General features: G+C 41.3%; 1 protein-coding gene across 1 annotated transcript in view; it reads left to right on the top strand.

Annotated features, from left to right (window-relative positions):
• Nucleotides 1-23732, top strand: part of sorcs3a (sortilin related VPS10 domain containing receptor 3a) — a 259289-nt gene that overhangs the window by 232291 nt on the left and 3266 nt on the right. The window contains exons 19-25 of the mRNA XM_056408465.1: nucleotides 4287-4473; nucleotides 6592-6725; nucleotides 7956-8079; nucleotides 8591-8703; nucleotides 17437-17568; nucleotides 17670-17769; nucleotides 22849-22954. Of these exons, the coding sequence (XP_056264440.1) occupies nucleotides 4287-4473; nucleotides 6592-6725; nucleotides 7956-8079; nucleotides 8591-8703; nucleotides 17437-17568; nucleotides 17670-17769; nucleotides 22849-22954 (896 nt within the window). The remainder of the gene's footprint in view (nucleotides 1-4286; nucleotides 4474-6591; nucleotides 6726-7955; nucleotides 8080-8590; nucleotides 8704-17436; nucleotides 17569-17669; nucleotides 17770-22848; nucleotides 22955-23732) is intronic.

Here is a 23732-nt window from a genome sequence, read left to right as displayed (position 1 = left end):
TGTGCCGCCGCTACATCTCTTCCCCCGGTGCAATAATCACTTCTCTGTTTCACACTCCAGTCACATTTGGGGGGAAATGTTCTACAGTTGTTCTTGCTCATGTTCTCTTTTTGTGGAACTTATTTCCGCCCCAGTGGAAAAGCGAGATGGAATCTCTTGCCGGCAAATACTGTGATCGAACATGACAGGTGCAACCACTGAGGAATCTCACCTAAATTATTAACTTCAGTGCTCATTTTGAAACTTAGTGTTGTCATAATACCAGAAAACCTTGTCCTGACTCGTTTAAAGCAGCGACATACAAAATAAACATCCTTTTACTCTCGCTTCCCATAAGGGGCGGGCTGTGAACCTAAGATATTTGTAAAGGAATTTGCCATTTAGTTCATCATTCCAGTCCAAAATGACCCAAATAGTCCGGTTAACCTTCCGTGGGAATCACGAATGTAACAATAATGTGATATTTAAAGCTGCATTCTCTTTTGCCCACTTGGAGACAGCCGAACATGCAGTAAACACATTCACGTATATAATCCTCTCAAAGAAAACACGTGCAGCGAACACATCCTGACGAATTCATTCTTTTATTTTCTGACCACATGTTGAATGTAAATTTGTATTATTTTCCACCTGGCCATAATTTACACATTTTCTCCAGTGATCATTTACTTGCACCAGATATTACTTTATGAGCAAATACTTCAACCACAAGACAGCAAAATGTGGGCAAAGCCAAGATAGATCCAGCCTGCCCTCAATATCACCTTCATATTACATATTTACATATTTACAAAATCTGTAACATTTTCACCATGTTCTTATCTTTGTTATGATAAATTTAAATGTACTGAATTTGCTGCTGACATGAGTTTAAAGTTGTGCCTGTATAATTATTACACATTTTTTTTAAAATACTTTTCTATACCCCAAGGATTTATCTTTTTAGATATTGTAATGGTTACATTGTATATGACATTTACCAGGAGGATTTGAATTTAGAAAAAAAAAAAGTTCAGTTAGATAATTTTCCAAAAATTCTCTTGATTTCTTTGTTTATATGAAACAATTATTTATTTTCAGCCATTTGACAACTTTGGGTAAAAATGTATGGTAGTGGAGTTAGCAACTCATTTATATATTGAAGTAAGAATTCAAACTATATACTTACAGTATAATAATTAATTATATTATATTTACATTGTTAAAATGTTTCCTATCTTAACCATGTCCATCTCTTACAATATCCACGTAAAGCTCCTGATAATAGACATAACTCATCGTCAGTGCATATGTTGATCCATGCTGCTCGGTCTTCTGTGGAAATAACCAAAGTGGCTTTCTAGACTCGTTCACAGCCGTCGTCTCTTTTGTTCGTCCCCATCGCGCTGACATGGCGGCTTCAAGTTTAACACTCACCTGAACAAACGCTGGCCCCATGTAGCCGAAGCCCTTTCAGCCCTTGCAACAGGGAACCAGCACCTCAAGGCTCCAGCCATGACGTCCGTGGCCCTGCTGAGCCCTCGGAGGTGCAGCGCACAAAGAGTGACATTTAAAAAGAGACGGGTCGCCATCAGTCTCATGGAGATAAGTGAATCCCATTGTGGTTGAAATAGAGAGCAAACATGGACGCGGAACGGAGCAGACGCCGAGAACATCTGAGTGACATTGGCGCCACTGGGCTCAAGTCGCCTTTGCATGCCAACTCATTACAGCTCGTAACAATGCCTGCACTGTCAGGCATTGTTCTTAGCTGTTCCCTTTTCCCTCCTGCTACTTATCGAAGATATCATTTTCCAGGCAAAGTGACATAAAATATCCCCAGAAGCCTCAACTAAACCTCCCGTGGTTTCCCACAAAGAAGGGACTCAGGTAGCGATGGGCTGGAAGGAGCCAAAGAGCATGGAGGAGAAAATGAACAATGGATGTATTACTTTTGTCTTATTGTGTGCTTTGGCAAAGCTGGCATGCAAATGAGGTTTGGCTAATGGAGATCCCAGTAGCATCGTTCCACAGTGTGCCGAGGGGAGGCTGGGAGTTTGCATCCGCAGGCCTGTCGGGGGGTGGGGAGTGCAGAGTCGGTCGCCGTGGCAGCTGGAGCCCCCGACACTCACACTGTGATCCTCGGATAGTGCCAGATGTGGTTCCCAGAGGACAGCGAGCAGGCAGCTGAAGACCGGCACACCGTGCAAAGTCAAGACCGGTTGTGGACCGCCCATCCACAGAGACTCTGACACACATTTACAATACTCTCTCTACCTCTTTTTGACACACACACACACACACACATACACATAGACACAGCATAACGCCACTCCGCATCTTAACATTGAGGATATTATGCGATGAATGTTTACATTTAAATCAATCAATTAATGCTGACTGCAATGCTTATTTTACTTACTTTGTTTTCTTGAGTTTTACAATTTAATTACAAAGTGCATCAATGCATGTTTTATGGAAAACATTGTTTTCTGCTGACAAAACTCTTGAAAAGAGACGTCAGTACTTTCATTGTGGACAAGGAGAAATTTAAAGAACTTAATTGCTAGATAATCATAACAAAGTACTTTGAATATGTTGTGTGACTCTAAACTTTGATGAAAATGAACATGGATTTAAAAAGAGCGACGGGTGAATTCACAAAGAACGGGCCGCCGACGGCTCCATGAACTGTGCATCACTTCCTGCCTCCAGGCTCATTTCACAAAACACACCCGTAAGGTTTTGCCCGACTTTATTGCGTCTGTTAGCGATTATGAATGTGGCAACGTATGAATGTTGGCTTCTTGCCAAGAACACAGCAGGCAGAACAATGGCAGAGAAAAATACATTTTCAGATGACGTGGTCCAGCAAATCCTTTAAACGTGACTGATGAACCGGGTTTTGATCCAATATCCCAGTCAGTCAGTGCTGTTGGTGTTTTCCAACCTGACAAAGCCGTGATGTCTGGGAAGTCTGTCATGGTTTTGGAATGGAGCTCATTTGCACAGAAAGGCTCCAAATCTCTGCCAGTATACCAAATATATGAATATGTGCAAAAATCAGAGGAGCACCATTCCTTTTGTTGTTGTTTCTTGTCTCATTCGTGCAATTTAAGTGGCCATAAAAACGACATCTTTGGCGACTGACACTTTTTCACTTTGTCACTTTGTCACTCGCCTGCCTCTCCTTGGTGTCACCTTCCTCGGGTTGAGTAAATCCACCTGAAATCAATCGCAGCCCGTTGCAGTCATCAAGTTAATCTATTCTATGAACTGTATCGGGGCAGCTGCTCTCCCAGAGAAAGAAGCTTCAAGGGTTTCGCTCCGATTGAGGGGGGGGGGAGTTCTGACTAACTACAAAGCAACTTCTTTGCTTTTCATTATGCAGTGAATTGTCATCACGCTTCCATCGTTGTTAGTTCCTCTAAGACTGAAATATATCTTGAAAAAGTTTTCATTGAAGTAGCTAAATGTGGGCAGTTGGTTTATTCCTGTAATAGCCACTCGTTTCACACATGCAGACAAAAAAAAAGGTCATGACTGAGATGCTCAATGTGAGACCCCAGAGTTCTCCTCACCATCTCCATCAGTGTTGAGGTTGTGGACGGTTCAGTAGAAGTAAATGGTGAACGCGCCCAGGCAGCAGTGTGTTCACACATCCAGCAGCTACACAGCAACACTACATTCTTTATTCATTTGGAGCGGTGTTTGTGTCACCTGATGCACGTGAGGCTGCTTACAAACCTATTGTTGAGTTAATGTGGTCCGAAGGAACAAAATGATCTATTGTTGCATTTGAGTTCTGGTCCGGTCCCTCTTCACGTTTTACAAACAGCCGAAGTAGTAACAGACTGACCGGTAACTCAGTCCAGGTGACCACCAGGGCCTGTGATGACAAATGTCAACGCAGCACTTTAACACCTCTGATGAGTATATTTATGGGGTATAATGAACATGTTATGAATAATGAAAATAAATTGATTCGCATAGCTTTTTTGTTTGTTTTTAGTGTAAGTAGGTTTCCAGAGTGCTAGAAACATTACCATCGCTTGTTTATTACAGGTCTGGACTAAGCCCCTCATGTGCTAAGTGGCCCTTGGCCTCCTGGCCTTTAGCCAAAGTGGTCCCCCAGCAAAGCTGCTGGGCCTCTCAGAGGCTGCGAAGGGATGTCAGTGCATCATGTTTATCTATGTATCTTTCGTTTCAGTAGCTGAATGTGGGCAGTCCTGGAATAGCCACGAGTCGATGCAGACGGAAATAAACCAAATGAATATGTCGCTGAACGAGGCCCTGTTGTGTTTCAGGGCGACTCTCTGCGTACCAACATCCAGCTGGATTTCGGCGACGGCACAGCCGTGTCCTACTCCAACCTGAGCTGGACCGAGGAGGGGATCAAACACATCTACAAGTCTGCTGGAATATTCCGTGTCACAGCTCTGGCAGAGAACACGCTCGGTTACGATTCCACCACACTGTTCCTGCACGTCACATGTGAGTGATTTCTAGTGCATGCAAGTCTCTCTCTCCATTGTGTCGCTAACGGCCGCCGCTCTGCACACGTACGGCACTCACAGGTCCAGCTGACACCTTCCCAACACATTCCAGAGTCCCTTTCATGTTGTTACTGTTCCAAAGACACTCTGAAATGATGCTACAGGGATGGCATATTCCTTTAGGCCATCCAAGAAAGTTACCGACCTCACGTCTCCACCGCCGAGCTAAAGGAGGACTAGCGTTCTAGTGAGGACGTTTAGTCGGCTCATTTACACGTTTTAAGACACATAAAAGCTTCTGAATTCACTACAAAATGTATTTACTGACTTCTTTTATATTATACCCTTTTAAAATCTCTGGAGTGTTAAATGGTGTTAAATAAAGGCCTGAGTTCAGACATTAAACCAAAAACACAATCAGAAAACACATTGACTCCGAGATGAGGAAACTGAAGGTGCAAATATGGCAATTTAGGGTTTTAGGGCTCATCAATGCAGCACTGGGGCATTGCATTAATACACCATGCTCTTTTTAATGAAGACATAAATGCAACATTATCCATAAAATGATAACGTTAAAATGAATGTCATTTTATATTATACAGAAAATGCTTGTTACCACTGATGCTTCATACGGGAGACAGACATAAAATTTAAATCAGGAGAGTGTTCTTTTCATTTGTATCTGTTTTTAATATGTATATATTGCCCAGCTCTGTTCGGATAAAAGGTGTTCTTCTGAATGACAGCCACACTGTTGATCCATGCTGAAGTGAACTGCACTGACCTTTTACACAGGAGTGTGTAATAAAGCAGCAGTGATAAACACAGACACCTGTTGGGAGAAAGGTCATAACCAACGTGACGTGAGGTTACACTGTGGGCGGACGGTGAGATTACGTCTGCAAGGCCAAGTCATCTGAGGATAGAAGACCAGGACAATGGCTCGTCTTAGAGAGGAGCAGTTTGTACAGACGCAAACACAACAAAGCGCCGCTTTCATGCTTTTCCCTCTCCATTCAGACAGCACAAACACAAATATTTGTTTAGGTCCCCAAGGGAATAACACATGCTCCTCATAGTATGTGTCAAATCTTGTTTGTTTGTTTCTCTCTCATGAATTCGTTGAATACATTTTAATTGAACCGTTTTCCATCCTGATGTGTCAGCTGCAGTGTTCTGTACTTTTACATTTCTGATGGCAATAATTTTAGCTGGGAAGATGGCAAAAACCCCAACGAGGATTTCTCGGCTTAGCGTATTTAATACCAAATGACTCCTTTTCTCATTCACATGCAGATAAGCGCGCACACACACACACACACACTCTGAGAATCTGAAAGTGGGGATAAAGATTAGTTCTGGTTTAAGAGGATGAGAGCTAACAGAAGCCTTGGCGAGACAAACACCCCATACCACAGCACTACACAAACCTTTCGTATGAGTATTTCCATGAAAGTAGTGTATCACATCCTTCCACAGCACAGGGGGGAACTTCATCCACGGGATTAGTGGAAAGCAACCTAGACCGCTGTCAGGTCCTGTTTGTCTTGGTTGTTCTGGTTCACAGTCGGGAACTCCATGCACAAGGTTAGAGGAAATGCATGGCCACGGCTAACACCGGAAAAGTCTGAGAAGATTGAGTGTGCTTAGCCTCTGAATCACCGCCCACATCCCAGACTTTCAACATGCACTATATACGTGTGTGCCATAGCGATGTAGAGAACAAAACACAATGTGCATACATGTGCATGCGTGTCTGGTTTTGTGCTCATTGATGTCGGATTGGAGAAAGAAATACTGGACAAATGATGAGGGATGAGATCGAACACGTTGATTAAAGTTAACTTCTGAAATAACAACTTCTGAAATGCAAGGTTCTTCCTTCTTTCATCCCATAATGACTGCTCCTATAACCTCTGTGGTGACCACTGATTCAGGGTGTGGTGGTGGGGGAGAGTATCTTATCTCAGAATGCATTTGGCTTCACAGCTACTCAGATGTAGGATGTGTCCACTTGTCTTTGTTCCTATTTGAATGCAAAGCCTACTCTCAAGTGTGCCCCTTTGGAAGTGGCCATGCATAATATCAGCTCCCCTGTGGGTTGCTTCCTCAGGCCCAGTGGAGCACGTCCGGCTTCTCGCTCCCTTCGTGGTCATAAAGAACAAGGAGGTGAACATCACAGCAGTGGTCCTACCCAGCCACTCGCGCACTGTGACCTTCTTCTGGTGGCTCGACAACAATACTGAGGTAATCTTTCCAGGACAGGGCTCATCCCCCCACATTTCAGTCAAACATGTATACTGCATGCTACTGTATGCTGACTTTTGCATGTTTATTAAAACTCATATTTGATAAGCTAAACATTATCATCAACATCACCTTGACATGAAAACAGCACATGCTTGAGAAGCGTATCTTACTGTGAGAACATACACGGTGTAGTTTATTCTCTTCTAGTATTATTATTACCATAGAATTGGCGTAAAACAGACATCAAAGTCTGCTCAAAGGATTTAATTATGTATAATTATATATCCCAAACAGTCGACTACCTCAGAATTGGCCATGAAGATTAGGGCTGATATAAAACAGTAGATGATTTTCATAAATGTGGTAAGACATGTCAACATTAACACTTAAACAATGACGTGTTTAATAACTGCACAGACAAGTTAGTTCATCTTTAGGTTAAAAAAACCAAATTTAAATATGTAGTTTTAAATATGTAAATAAATAGTGCTGGGTGGTACATAAAGTCTGGTCAACATGTGACGTGTGAAAACTGGAATCTGATCTGGTGACCGCTCTGACCATCCTGAATGTGAATGTTTGTTCTACTTCTCGTCAACTCATCTGCCTTTTACACGATCTTGACGTTGTCAGTGGCCAAAGTTGCTTCTACTTTGCTTCAATCCTCGGACTTTTAGAAGGCGATACTCTTTCAACCACATTTTCAACCACATCTATCCATCTATCCATCTATTTATCCATCAGTCTGTCTATCTATTGATCTTTTTATCTAGACTACAGTAGCTTTCACACAGCGAGCAGGTGCCGCTGTTGCTGTCCGTCGACCTTGTTTGAGCTCATTATGCTGTGAAATAGAGTAAAATGACACAATCAATATAGCAACGAGGCATTCAAGGCCTCTTGCAAAGGACATCTGGGCTCTCCTCAACGACCGTGAGTCAAATAACACATTGTTAAAAAGTACCCCCAAAGTAAGGTCGATGTCGAAGATGACGTATTGAGCCTTTTCCCCTTCACTTGACAGATAACAGTGAAGACATTAGAGAGAGAGAGAGAGAGAGAGAGAGAGAGAGAGAACAAAGTTACACCACTAAGGGATGGACTGTAGAATCAAGCTGGAGCAGCACCCTGGTGGAGGCGAGGCGTGTCCGGTGGATGAAGCTCGCTGCTGCACGAGCTTGACAAAGTGTAACATCATTGTGTCTCTGACCTTATGACCTTCTGCAGCCCGTGGTAACGTTGGACGGGAGCATCTCACACACCTTCCCCGACGATGGAATGCACACCATCACTGTCCAAGTGGCTGCAGCCAACGCCATACTGCAGGACACCAGGACCATAGCAGTCAAAGGTCAGTATTGCCTTTCTGAATGTGTCCTGCCACTCTAGAGTTGTTTTTGTTTTTAAGAGTTCTTATGGAAAGCAGTTTATATTTCAAAACACATAAATGAAGTCCGGTACTTGTCCCTTCATCACCAGACTGTGCCTTGTGGACCATGTTTGGAAATAAAACTGCTCCCACTTGAGTCAAATATATAATATTACTGTTCGAGCCTTTAAAGAATATGTGTTCATTTGAAATAAAGTGATCCGGCAGCAAGTATCTGTAAAATGCAGAGATGTATTCCCTGTGGATGGGTTTGCATAGAACTGTGACTTTTTCTAATTATCTAGAAGTGCTTCTGGTACATTTTGCCAAAGGGGGAAGTGCAGAGGATATGAGAATGCCTCCTCTTTTCATCAAGCGTTAACTACCTGAAACTCAACTTGAGCAAAATGACAGTTGGCACAGCTCCCTGAGAATAACACTCCCTGGATCCGAGGGCATTAACGGCTGATTCTCCCCCGACTCTCCTCGACAGAATTCTTCAAATCTCTACTTTTATCTTTCTCCCCGAATCTGGACGAGTTCAACCCCGACATACCCGAGTGGAGACAGGACGTGGGGAGAGTAATTAAGAAGGCTTTGCTCCAAGTGAGTGATTTTCATTTTCTCTTTCCTCCCCCTTCTTCCGTCCACCTCTTCCTCTATTGTCTTTCTCATCCCACTATTCCTCATTATTTCCTGTTCTCCTATTACCTTTGCTGCCCAATACTCAGTGGCGCGGCAAGAGAATGCCCTCGGGTCGCCGTGTGATTCATCACCAAAGGTGTGTGAAGATGTTTCTGCTTTCCTCCTCCTCCAAGGTGGCTTCAAGAGAGCTGATTCTTCAATTGTAAAAGTCCCAAATAAAATGACCTCCGAAACCTGGCAGGGGACCTGTGAGCGGCGACGCCCGTCCCCGTGTTCAACGTGTGTGTCTGTGTACTTGAACGTGGGAGGTGTGCAAGTGCTCTCATTGTGTGTGGGAAGCTCACCCGCGGCTGTTAAGTGCTACTCATCTACCCATTCACGGCTCATGAATAGCCGACTGCACTCGGTGGTGCCTCTTGACCATCCTACCAGCCTATTAGCCATTAGAGATGCAGGTGGGCGCTTTTGGAGGAATGTTTAAATGTGTGAAGGGATCTCATGAACCACCTGGACAACCCAGACTCAGGTCATTGCGTCTGAGCTGATAGGTTTGCCTTTTCCTGTTCTCCACCGTATGCCATTGTAAAGCAATTTGACAGAAAAATAAGAGATTTTTGGTTTTTCCTTTTGAGATGAGAAGTAACACATTTCTGCTAAATGATTGAGATCTAATGGATGCTAACAGCCCTGTAGACAAACTGATTATGTCTATGTTGTTCTTAGAATGTAACTTTAACTCTGAAGAAAAGACTTAGAACACGGCAGTTAAGTTTTTTCTTCTATTTGACAGTTTGTCTCAGGGTTGTAGAGTTTACTTTATTTTAGTGACAGTAACATGTGTCACTTAAATTTGCAACTTTAATTGCGTAATCTCTGCAATATTTCATAACTGAATTTGATCAAGACCTGTTTGCTTGCCCGTTGTGCTCCCCGGCACAGCGGGCTGAACGCGAGGGTGGATCGCTGCCGGTCTTTGGGTCTGAAGACTGTGTGGGAGTTAAGTGGTCATACCGTCTTTCATCCGGTACCAACAGAAAATAGCAAATTAGAGAATTACCATGAGGCTCATTATAAATGGAAATCATAAGAGCATTAACCCTTTTGTGGAGTTAATACCTATTTTAATTCCAATATTATTTGATGTTCTCTCTGGCTCACATGGTAAAATGCTTGAAGGATAGATTCACATTTGTTCAAGGCTGTCGGAAAAATCATTTAAAGAGTTATTTTCACTGTCCGTACTGACCACCAAGAGATCAGAACCAGGGTTGGAAGTAAAATGACCTCATCGCTCTCATTGCTCTCCTCCCAGCGGCCACAAGAAGCTGCTGTCTCCTGTTCTCACGGCTTTATTAAATCCTTTAGTGGTATGCAGTACCGGACTGGACCGGCCTCTCATGAAACCTGGTCCTAATGCTAATTGTTGGACAGAGTTCTTTCTCTGTGTCAACATCCAAACCTGTCTCTTACAAAACTACATGCTCATGTAACTAAACTGCTCAATTACATCTCGAGGGGAACATATTTGCTCCTGCATTACAGTCGCAGTTTTAAACATGGACTTGATGTTTTACATTGTAGCAAAATAACAACAACAAAATCAATTAACTTGGTTAAGTTTAGTGAAATATATTGTTTGGTTTGAATTTAATAAGTTTGTTATGTGCTTTGTAGTGTGTTAAGTTTGCAGAGTAAATTAAAATATGACCTTTTTGACTTCTCAGGGGACATAACCAGCAGCCTGAAGGGAAACAGCCCTGTGTGTGTGTGTGTGTGTGTGTGTGTTTGACCCGAACCTCACTCAAACTGCTGCCGACTTTGATAGGAAATATAATTGTGATATTTCAAAAACAAACATTACCCGTAGGAAATAAGTTCCCCTCAAAGGGTTATTGACATTGCAGTTTATTTTTATGAAAATGTGTATTTAAGGGGTCAAAAACTCCTCCAGCACAGATTGATATGAAACACTGGCTCGACGGTGGTACAGTGGTGAGCAGGGTCTTCCTTCAGAGAACCGGCAGTTCGATCCCCCGCTCCGCGAGCCTTGTTGATGTGTCCTTGGGCAAGCACTTAACCACAAATTCCTCCAGTAGCTGTGCCTGTGTGTGAATGTTACTTAGTCCTGATGGGCAGGTGGAACCTCGCATGGTAGCTCCTCCCATCACTGTATGAATGGGTGTGAATGATAACAAGTACTGTTAAAGAGTTTTGAGTGGTCCTCATGTTGGAGGACAACTATATTGAAGCTGTCTGTGGTCACCCAGAGCTCAAAGAGACTGGTCGAAACTCTGTGTATATAAATGTATCTTTATAAAGGCGGTATGTATGCCTAGATTTATTCTTTATTAAGATATGTTGAGTGTCGATGCAGCAGCTATAATGTTCGTCTGGCATAGCCCTGATGGATCTGAACTCCATTGAGAGATACATTTATCCAAATCTGGAGTCTTTTCCATAGTAACACAGAGCTCCATTACGTACATTGATGTGTGGGTAAAATATTATTTGGGATTCTAATCAATGAAATTCTTTGGTGTGTATATATATATATATATATATTAGTGCTGTGAAAAATAACGCGTTATGATTAAATTACAGGATTAATTAGTTAATTTTTTTTAACGCATTAAACGCATGCGCAGAATGAGCTTCCAATCCGTCTGTTGTTGGTCGTCTCTAACCAGCAGCATGTCATTAACACTACTCCGATCTCCGCAGAGCTCCGATCCGGCGTGTGCGGGCACATCGGGACGAAAAAAAGTTATTTGCCCCCCCCTGTCAACAACGCTTCTCGGCTCGCGCTCGGCAGAGCTCAGCCGCAATGCACGCACACTGATGAGCAAGTTATGTGCACGCCTGTGTATAAATGTATATATCCGTCTTTTGTCATAAATCTTTATGTTCTCACAAAAATCGGTAATATGTGATTAATCATGATTAATCCACAGAAACCTGTGATTAACCTGATTAAAATGTTTAATCGTTTCACAGACCTAATATATATATATATATATAAAAATATCAATGCAGTACAGAGTCAATTATATTAATGTCAACCAAAACATAAAATAATATGGATGGAGTGGATTTTAGCAACAATGTAAATGTGGTGCTATTGTGTTTATTTCAATCGCTGCCAATAGAGGTAAAACTAAAACAATTAACAGAATAGGATAAATTATTATCTTTATTAGGAGAGGAAAGAAAGCCAGAGTCCGAAACATTGCACTCATGTTGTTGAGACTTATTTCTGTGTCGCACATTTTCAACAACACTCTTTGAGAAAAATCATTTTGTGGACATATTGTGAGTATTACTGATCCAATGTCAATATTAAATTAAGAATCTGGTTCACTCTTTCCAAACATTTTACATTGAAAATACGATGAAAAGTGACTCAGGACAGTAAATTAAAACAGACTTGTATGCTTTAACATTTTAAGGGTGCATGAAACAAAATAAATGATTGTAATTTGTACTGTTACTGATACTGTAAATCAAAGGACAGTTTTACAATTTGGAATCAAGACTTCAGACCAAGTAGAAGTTACCTTCAATGCCTATCATAACAATTGTAAACATGAATATTATTTCTAAACTTGTTCATGGTTTAATGGAAATGGGAAAAGCAATAGCAGCTCTATAGCTATCCACAAATCCACATGAATAGAGGTTATTTAACTGGAAAGAAATAATGAGTTTCTTTAATACGCATAATATGAAAATCAAGCATTGAAAATCTGGCAACACATATGCAAATAATGCACACATCTTCTGGATCTTCTACAACCAGCCTGGGATAGAGTGCATTCAGTATTGCACGATATATCAGGATGTATAACCTCCAATAAATGCTTTATTATATACCTAGAAAATATAACTAACTGGTGCTGAAGGAAAATACTGACTTGGTTAAAGTCTTACTCCCAGTTAGCAGCCAGTCCGTGACCAGAGGCTTGTGACCGATACATAGACAGTGGCTACAAATACTGCAGGAAACTAGAATGGGCACTCGGTAGAGCGCATACCTTCGCATATCACAAGATTGGGCATTGAATTATGAACATGTTGGCATTAGTTGCATGCCAATTGGATAAAAATGGACCGCGCTATGGTAAAAAGAAGATTGACCTTTCCATGACCTTGACCTTTGACCCAATTGATCCCAAAATCTAATCAAATGGCCCCCGGATAATAAGCAATCATCCCACCAAATTTCATGCGATTCAAGAAGATTTTTACCTTTTCATGACCTTGACCTTTGACCCGATCGATCCCAAAATCTAATCAAATGGTCCCCGGATAATAACCAATCATCCCACCAAATTTCATGCAATTCGGTTTAAAACTTTTTTTGTTATGCGAATAACACGCATACAAATAAATAAATAAATAAATAAATACACGGCGATCAAAACATAACCTTCCGCATTTTCAATGCGAAGGTAATAATGAGCAGCTACCAAGCCAACATCTCCGTATTGCTTCCCCAAAGGCACCAACATACTTTCTCATGTGACTGACATATACTGCATATAAATTTATATAGCCTGTTAAACAATAGTATTGTTGATAATTAGCTTTCTCTCATCAGGATTTATGTTACTCACTATTATTGAAATACAATCTGGATTTCAAGTCATTTTAGGAGTTTATAAATACTTAGGCTAGCTTTAGCACTAGATTGGCGTAAGTGAACAGAGATTGGAGGGAGTAATATTCTGTATGGCATGTTTTAAACTTCTTGGCTCGCTTACTTTGCACAGCGTGGATTCTTGCAGCATCACACGTGAGTGCCAAGTCCAGCCTCAGAATGCTGCTCACAGAGCTGCCAGCATGGCTGGAGACATGTTTGTTGTTGAGGATGAATACTTGATTATCCAAATGAAGTGTTGCCTAAATATCACATAGCATTGCATCTGGTACATCTCACAGGGCTTATTAGAATCCCACTTGCATGTAACAATGTAACGTCTGCGACCGTCTCTCTTGCCATCATAATGGGACATTTGTATCCAGCAGTAGATTTGCAGGGATTCAAAAGAGAGCACTCCAAACAGCTTTTTATTCTAATGACTGATTGCAATGAGAACAACAGTGGTCAAAGTGTATTGATTGTGTGCAGGGGCTATTGCCTCTTCTGTCATCCTATTCACTTTATGTCCCCCTCCGCCGCGCCTTCTCTCATTGTAAGTCATGCCCACGGCTATCATTTGTCCACTACTTTTGTACTCAAATAGTGTGCTTGATAATTGATGTGCTTTGGCTTTACACACTCCATTGTTCACACAGGCCACTGAGAAAACAAAGAAGCATCACAGGCTCTAAAATGAAGAGTGATCACCACCCGGGCTCAGCCTCCTAGGGTCGTATAAACTGATTGAGAGCTGAGGGTTCAAGAATGGCTTTTCTTCGATAAACAAAAACAGAAACATTTATTTTATTTTGTATTTCATCGAAGGCAAAGTAAGGTTTTGGCATCCTTAGAAAATGAGATCAGGACAGAAAACATTCACCAAATAGTTATAATGTAATTGTTTCAAATAATCTGGTTACAAGCCTTCATAACCATCAATATCCAAAATGTCTTAATTTCAGATTGTCATTCTTAACCTAATCCAAACGGTTGTCAAGAGTTTATTAATCTTACGAAATAGGATAGTTTCATTAAACCAGAATGAACAGTAAAAGTCATAAATTTTTAAGTATGTATTTAAATTGGACAGCGACTAATCGCTGTTCTTACTGTTATTACAATACTTATGAGTCAGGGGATCACCAAAGGATTCCAAGATCATTTATTGTCATTACGCAACACAGAGTGGGACAATGAAATGATGTAGTAGCCCATTTACTACACATATAAACATGGCAACACAACACAGTGGTGCATTCCTTTTTATGTTTCATCTTTCTCTGGGAACCATGAATGTCTGTAGGAAAGTTGATTACAGTCCACCCAGTAGTTCTTTAAGTCTTTGGTGTGCCGGTTCAACACCAGCCGACGACTGGACCCATCATGACTACAGACTGGATCACTTTCCATGGCTAGAGATGCTCTTCATGTTCGGAAATTAAATTTGTGTAAAGATATTAGGAAAAACATTGCTCAAAGTAGTGTGACATTCACATCACAGTAACACGTAAAGGGAGGTATTTTGATATTACTGACTATCCACTTGAGAAACATTGGCCCCCAGCTATGTTCAGGACTTTACAATATGACCTATGGACCGGACTGATCTCTGTTATTTCCTCATGAATCATACCTGATCCAGTAGGCCTCTAACATCGATATAATGGTCATTATGCATTCAACATTGTTTCTTTTTGTATCTCTTACTCTTTGTGTTTCACCATTTCTTTCTGTATTGCTCTCCCTTTCTCCATTTCATTTCTCCGGAGGGGAAATAGTAGTTCAGAGTTCCTCCAGTAATGGTGGTGGTTAGTTAAAACACAAAATTCTCTGGCGAACGCGCTCCAAGACTCGAACATTAATTACGAGGACCAAAAGGTTATATCCTGTCTTTTACTGTTTCTATCAAAACTATCATTATTAAGGGTTGGAATCAACAGAGGCCCCACAATATGATATAATTACAATACCTAATACAGCAGTGATATTATTGCAATTTTGCATTATTCCGATATGCTTATTATTGTGATATCTAAAATTGCGATTTAATGCAATGTATTACCTACAGCAAGTTATGCAGTTTGTAAACATTTGTTTTATCCAATAAGATTATGTTTTCACTCAGTTCATCTCTCGTCGGTCCATTTATAATAGGATTATAGCCGATGAATTAACATTTTTATAATCATCAACTAATTACTTTGTTTACCCATCATGCATATAAACACCCAAATCAAATGATTAGGAAATAACAAGATAGTATTTCAAGTCATAATTTGTCTCTAATATCTATATTAAAGTGCTGTGAAAATTGTTTTCTTAAAACCACTGGATTTATTCAAGTTTCTCACCAAAAACTACATTTTACAAGATTACATCATTATAATATATTTATAATGTACTACTGTCCAATAAAAAAAATCTAAATGGAGCATCACAATAAAACCTGCTGCTCTCAGTGTTACTAACGTTACGAGCTCTCCTCCATTCCAACATAGACTTATCGTTCATAATGCATCATTATATGACCAACAACTACAAAGTTGCTAAATCTATGGCGATGACAATCAACAGCAACACTATGACGTTAAACTGTGTCACTAATCAGCCATTCACGACTCTCTGGTATTTGATGTCCACAATGCTTCCTCACGGCTGATTTAAAGCAATATTTGGCTGGAGTGTTGGTTCCCTCTGAAAATAAATGTTTAATGCATTTTAATATAACGAGTGCCGGAGGACATTTCAGCACACACACAAACAACATGCCTCCAAGCAGGAATCAGGACACAATATGTGTCACAGCTTTCAGTTGTTACTTTAATACTGACATTCCTAATTGCATTATTATTATTAATAATAATAGTAACAATACATTTTATTGAATAAGCACTTTTAAAAATACTCACACTTTACAAAGAGGATTTAGTTAATATAGTAATAGTAATTTAATCAGAGAACAATACTTCATGTGTTCATGTATTGATACAATATTGCCACGCAAAATATCGTGGTACTACCCTTTTTCTCCCCCACCCCTCGTATGAATCTCAATGGTGAAACTCAAAACTGTCTTTGCTATTGTAGGAAAATATTAACATGCAAACTTATGTTTCGTTGAACAAGTGCATTTTTGCCTTCCTTATGAAGAGGTGGAAACATAGTTTCTGAATATACAACCACTGAAGTCCTCTCTAAAGATAATAAATACATAAATAAAACAATTATAATTAGTCTGTAAGCTGAACAGGTATGAATCTACTACATCCATTTCTATGTAAAGCATGAAACAGTTACTTCAAATGAAATACGTTGTATGAATAAAGTTGTCTAGGCCGCGGTCAAGTCTGCTGAATACAGAAAGTAAACGGTCTAAACAACAAAACAATCATCAACTGTGCTTCGGTCGAAATAAGTTGTGCCCGCTCTACACACCGTGTCCCCCGCTGCAGCGTTCACACCTTCTTCTGCGGAAGGCAGAATACTAAATTAGAAAATACGAAGAAAGACATCGCCCCAAAATCTCCCTGCTGGACTCGGTTGTCTCGTACAATTTATTTCCAGAGTCCTGAAGGAGGACTCCAGCAAACCTCCGTCTAAAGGAGGAGAAGATCTTTGACGTGTATGGGCCGACCCGGCTCGCCTGCTGTGGCGACCCAACAAAAGCTCCCCCTGCCGACATCCATAGCAACAGAATGATTCTGTTCCCGTCGGCACCGGTATGTTTGCTCTCGGCCAGCTGCAGTTCTGTAAAGCCCCCGCCGACCTGCAGCAGGTGCTGCTCGGAGCAGCCTTTCTCTGCATGAATATTTCCGCATCAGCCAAAGCAATGTCCATATCATCCTCTCCGCTCATATTTTTGGGGATGGAATCATTGCCGTTGGAAATGTAACACAAAGTTACGCAGTGCAAATGCAGTACATGTATTTCGTGCTCCAAACAAGACTTGAATGATGTCATCATGTGACTTTTTAATGAGGGGAGCGGAACAAAGACACGCATTTTTAATACATGAAGCTATTTGTCACAGGTCATTTTCTTCTGCCTTGCCACAGGTTTCTGACTTCCCAGAGGAACAGCTCCTGGTCGCCGTGTTCCCCGGAGTTCCAACAGCTGCTGAGCTCTTCCTGTTACCGCACAAGAACCAATCAGAGGGCAAGAAAAAGAGCGAGGAGGGGCTGGAGCAGGTATGTGTGACGAGCATCACATTTGACCACAAGAAAAATTGTTGAATTTCTGAGAAGATCGCTCTTTGCCTGACAAGCAGATTGTTGTTTGTGTTGAACAGGTATCTGATATAATCGTGAGCGCTCTGAACCAAAATCTGGTCGAGTTCGAGCTCAAGCCGGGTGTGAGGGTGATTGTGTACAACACACAGTTGACACTGGGTAAGAAACATTCGCTTTCACTGCTTTCAATACTGCCAATACGGCCAATTTCAATCAGACCTGATCATTTACTGCTATTCACTTTGCACTGACATGAGATAGAACTGTAATAAGCATGTTTTGACAACAAGAGTTGTTCTTTGGGTCCACCACTATCACTTCCTGTCAGTCTGCCTCATATCCGCAAGAACAAGGGAGGGGTTTGGTTTTCAAGGGGAGCTCCTTGAGACTATCTTTTATGACTACCATCAAAAGCCCAACATCTGTTCTATTATTTGAATCACCATCCAACCACAACATTGGTGTTACACTAAGCATAGTTATTTTGATTATTTAGTCCTTGAGAAAGAACACTGTACACTTTAAGGGCAGAAAAAAACAATTCCCAATTACTGAAAAGAGTCCACGAAGGCTGAAAATGGGATGGTCGGTGGACATTGGAAAAACTTCATGATGCCGTGGTAAGTATCCAATCAATGCTGGATTCACAGAGGAACATTGATTGTTCACAGCTCTGCTTTTTATTGTCATTGGTAGGCCTCACCCACTCCTGCGTCCCACTGCTGGACAGATATAGTCCCACTGTATCACTGCTTGTCCGGTTTCATGAGGCACACAGCCGTGAGTTGTCCTGTGCTCAGTGTTAACATCCCGGCATGTGCTGCTCCGTGACATTCTGTGGTGTGCTGCACTCTAACGACATTGGAGGTGTACCCAGCAGGATCCCTCTTTAAATTTCACCTCTCAAGAAAAGGTCAAAAAAGCCTTCAAGCTGCTTGAGAAAGGTCAGCAGCATACGCGCCACTGGCTCTGAGCCGGAGGTCTCTGGGGGAGCACGGAAACATCGGAGAAGGCTCGGCGAATTCCCTCCAAAGACGGGAATCAATGCACTCTTCAAAATAATGTCAGGAATGTAAGGTGGATGCTTTTGAGCACTTAATTATTGTAAGTGCTCGTTTGGTTGGCTTCTTGTTTGAGGTGAATGTAAGTGCATTTAACCATTTAAAATCCACTGGAAATATAAGAATGACCTGCTGCGGTCAACTTCTTTGTCCAGCAATAGTAATTGCATAGTATCACAATTTATTACTAGGGCTGGGCAACGATTACAAATTTTAATCGCGATTAATTGCATGATTTCCCTGATTAATCACGATTAATCGCATTTGTATACGCAAAATCCAATAATTAATTCAAAAGTAGTGTATAGCGCACTTCTATTTTAAATGTTCTGCCATATGAATGAAAGTGCAATAACATGTGTTGTCCCTGTTAGTGAGACACCAGAAAACACTTTCAGTGCAGTTTGTCAATTCCTAGAACTTGACACTTATTTTAAATGTACTGCCATATAAACTAAAGTACCATAAAATCTGTCAGGACATTGTCAAACGCACTGTTATGCAGAGACACTGTGACAGAACGCTGGAGACTGAGCGCGAAGCAGGGGGGGCTGCGATTAAACATCTCTTTTTCTGCCTGTTTTGTGATATACATGCCTAAAAGGTGCCTAATATTTCTAGACTGAAATAATAACGGCATTATAATTATTATATCTATGAAGATTTTTTAGTTGCCTATTTTGTGGAGCCCCCTCAGGACGTGGTGCCCTACGCACAGCGCGTAGTGCGCGCTATGGGAGCGGCGGCGCTGGTAGAAGTGTATAGCATGCCGCACAAACAACAATGAACTAGTGGAGGCGGCAAGGTGCTCAGTGTTGCCAGATTGGAAACGGTGAAGTATCGTACCAAAGGCTCAAAATGGTTGTATTTGGAGGATAATTATCGTGTATCTGGCAACCCTGAGATCGGTCGACCAATGACTGTTCTCTATACTGTCGAGGTCAAGGATTCACCCCGGAGTACGGCGGAATCAGACGAAGAGAGGAGCTTCTAAGTTTAAACACACTACGTTTATTCAACAGCAAACAGAATATAGGAAAACAAGCTACTACAAGCTGATCAAGCTCGGACCTAAACGCTCGGTACTCTTAAGGAGCCGGAGTCGAAAAGGGTGCCGGAGCTACCTGAAGCAGTGGCGTAAATAGTTCTGGAGGGCCTCCGTGATTGGCTGACTATTGTAGGAGGCGGCGCTTGGTTTAGACTTTGTGCGAGCCTCATTGGAGCACTGGGAAGTCCTTCCCTCTTATTGCTCACGGGTTCCTCCTCTCGTCCGTCCTTCAGCGTGGGCAATATGTGCGCGCAAGCGATAGCTACCGTTAGGGCAAGTTTGTATCATGCAGCTGATAATCAGGAACTAGGAGGTTGCATCCTTGTTCCTCTTTTCTGGCTGATGTTCCTCTAATGTAAAGAATGACCCCGTATCTTACTCAACTAGCCCCTCGGTACCTTCCATATATGGACCTGTCAGATCTTAGCCCTCCATGTATGGACCCCGACCCTTACGTCCTTCTTCCTTATTTTCTCAGAAGAGGATGTACTCTCCTTTCACATCCTTCTTTCTCAGAGAGGCCCTCTTTTCACACCTACAAGTTGTGAACACCTTATTGCAACCATAAACAAAATGTAAGCATTTAAGACACAAATGATTAACAATACTGTCAGAGCTCGCGTAAGAAGGTGGAACGTAAGGGAGATACCATTTCCAAAACTTGTAAGGGGTAAATACTAGTTTGTGAAAACCCAGAGAAACACAAATATCCGACGAAGCAAAATCCCGGACGTTTTTGGAATCCCTGCCGGATGCATTTTTTAGGTCTCCAAAAGCAGGACATGTCCGGGGAAAACCAGACGTCTGGTCACCCTAATTAATCGGCCTGCAGTCTGTAGCTATCCACTTCGCTGTGGCATTGGTTCGCTTCTCTTGCCTTGGTTCATCTCCTCCCTGCAACTAGCGTCGTCTGCCGAAGCCTCGCTCCACTGTGTGTTTGGTTGTATGATTTGCTGGCATCAACGGTGTGTTTAGCATTTAAATGATATTTAAGACTGGAAGTACTCCGGTGATAAGACAATTCATCTTGGCAGTGGTTACATTTGACTTTGTTTCTGTCGACTCCGCCGTCTTTAAGAACTTTAAATTGAAAATGGCCATTTACAATCTCCGTACTCTTCTCCATGTTTGTTAAACCGCGAATGACTTTCTTTTCCGGTTCCGCAGCAATCAGTAGCAGACTTTTACAAAATAAAACCCTGTGAGCAACAAACTTTTACAATTATAAAATAAATAATAAAACCTGCGTTAACGCGCGATAAAATAATTGTCGGCGTTAATTAATTGATGCGTTAACGCAAGATTAACGCGTTAACGTGCCCAGCCCTACTTATTACATATGCTTTCATCCAAAGCGACTTACAATCACGGTACATTCATACACCGTAGACGCAGCTACAAGGAGCCATTCAGGGTTAAGTGTCTTGCTCAAGGACGCATTGACTAGAGGGCGGGTATTGAACTGCCAATCAACTAATTGAAAGACAGACCTGGTAACCACTGGCTCACAGTCGATAAATACATGCACACATGGAGGAGCTGTATATAGTTAAGTAGAAAATACATAAAGAATGGAGATAAATGATAGACATAGTTTATGTAGCAGTCTTTTCTTTTGTACTGTACTTTCACAACACACATGCCACTTGTTTCACACTATTCCACAAGCCAACGTTAGGTGTCAATACAAAAAGCAAAAAAGCATCACAATGCACAGGTAGTACAGAAGAAGACTGCAAGCTCGCAAACCTGAATGTAAATAATACAGGATTTAAAATATTGAGACAATATTCTATAAAGGATGGTGCCTGCTAAACAAAAATAAACAGTGTAAATCTCAAATCACTCTGAATCAGACTGACTTCCAGCCCTCACATCAGACACGGTGGCTTCAAGCACATTTACACTTGGATAATTACAAATGGATAATTACAAATAGGTACACATAAGGGCACATTGCACTCCGCGTGTTTGATAACATTTACCCATTATCTTTTGTCAATCGGATCATGTGCGTGGGCAGATAGCGGCTGCAAATTATCCACAATTCATGGGGCCTATAGCGGCAGCAGCTATTCTATGTTAATTCACCCTTCATTGTTTTCTTAATGAAGGAAATAAAATCAAGTTTGTTGAGGCCTTAAAGATACATGTGCCGCATAAAAAAAGCTGGATGTAAACTGCAACATTTGTTAAAACATCCTCAACAGCCAACACTCACTGATATGAAATAACAATTAAAATATGGGGAAGATGGCCAAGGCGACTTGTTTTGTTTCTTGTTCTTCTTCTACTTCAAACCAGCTGATGGAAATGGGACAAATTAATTGTTTGGTTTGACAATGCCACATTAAATGTAACTATGATACAGTGGTAAGCTTGGTTAGTTGGGAACGGTATTGTCCTTACAGGGCAATAATTAAAGCAAAGGGCAGGGACAACATTTAAAATACACAACAGAAATACATTTCAATCAGGAGAGAGTGATATTTAGAGTTTAACAATAATTTATTACAATTGCGTATTGAAATCGTGCAAAGTCTTTGGCGATTGGACTCCATCCTGAATTAGGATAAGCAAGGGGTTGTGAGGCAGAATCCCCCCATGGAGTCCAGACGCTTGTGGTGGTGTAGAAGAAGAGTCGCTGTAACGCTGATTGAAGGAGCCGGGGTTGCATCGGTTTGAGGTGAAAAGACAACTGACAGCAGCCGACAGGAGAACATATTTAAAAGATCGGCAACAACGCTGTGATTGGCTGACAGAACTGCGCTGCCTCCGATTGGTTCATTCATCGTGCACGCCCCCAATCAGCTGATGGAGTAATCGCTGCGAGACTAAGAGACTGCTCATGAATGAACCAGCGTGTAAAGAGTTAACTTTTGCTTGAGCTACATTTAAATGTAAAAGATGAATGCTTAACTAGCACAAACTAGCTTAAAGTGTTATGTAACGGCTTTGAACACTTTCTCACCATGTCTTCAGGGATCATTCAGGCTTCAATTAACATCACATTTACCCAAACAGCTAGTCGGCCAGTTTAAGTTCCGACCAAAGCAAAAGGCAGAGAGCATCATTGACGCATGTGTAGTGAGGGCAGCATCGAACCTCTCCTCTCTCTCGCTCCCGCAGCACCGCTGGTGGACTCCAACCCCCGACACAGCAGCTCCGCCATGCTGATGCTCCTCTCAGTGGTGTTCCTGGGGCTAGCAGTGTTCCTCATCTACAAATTCAAGAGGTACCCACCTGTATGATTAATTCCACCTGCTGCACTTGGAACGCCAGTAGACATAGCTATTACCAGACCGCATTATATTATTGATGATATCAGATGAGCACGGTCCGAACCAATCCATCAGTCGTTTGGAGATTTGATTGGACAAGTCCCCCTCGAGGACTTCTCTCAGAACTCCGGTGCGTGAGGCTCATGCAGAAATCAGTGATAAAATGCGGAGAAAACGACCATCAAATGGTTTAATATGCAGTTGCTGTGCCTGGGCTGTTATTTGCTGAATAAATTATTCATACTCAAAATGATTCTCTTGGAGAGTTGCAGGGAAATGGAAAAGCTTTCATTAATTATGGATATGATTTTTTTCCCACTAGTCTAAAGAGCATGCATTTTTCAAGAAATATCACAGTTGACAAAACAGAGCAATTAATAATCAAAATGAATAGTAATTGGAAATAAATTGGATAGTGACTAAATAAAGATGTATATTTAGTGTAACAAATGCAGATGGGAAAATATACATCTTTTAGTGTAATTTGCATATTAATAATAGATTAGTTATTGAGATGTGAGATGTGTCATTGAAAATTGGAGAGCCCATGGCAGTTCTGTCTTTGAGTTGTATAGGTTGTTGTGTTTAAGTTGTAAGAATATTGCCTGACAAAAATATATGTACTGTAGATGTCTTTTTTTCTTTCATTCTAAGAAAGATTAGATGTTTTGTTTTTTCATGAAAAATATAGCAACTAGATAGATTCTAACATTGTCTTGAGGGTCCTTTGTA

This window comes from Pseudoliparis swirei, chromosome 24, assembly GCF_029220125.1.
Source record: "Pseudoliparis swirei isolate HS2019 ecotype Mariana Trench chromosome 24, NWPU_hadal_v1, whole genome shotgun sequence".
NCBI lineage: Eukaryota > Metazoa > Chordata > Actinopteri > Perciformes > Liparidae > Pseudoliparis > Pseudoliparis swirei.
The sequence above is the reverse complement of the archived record's forward strand: the minus strand, read 5'-3'. Positions and strand labels throughout refer to the sequence as shown.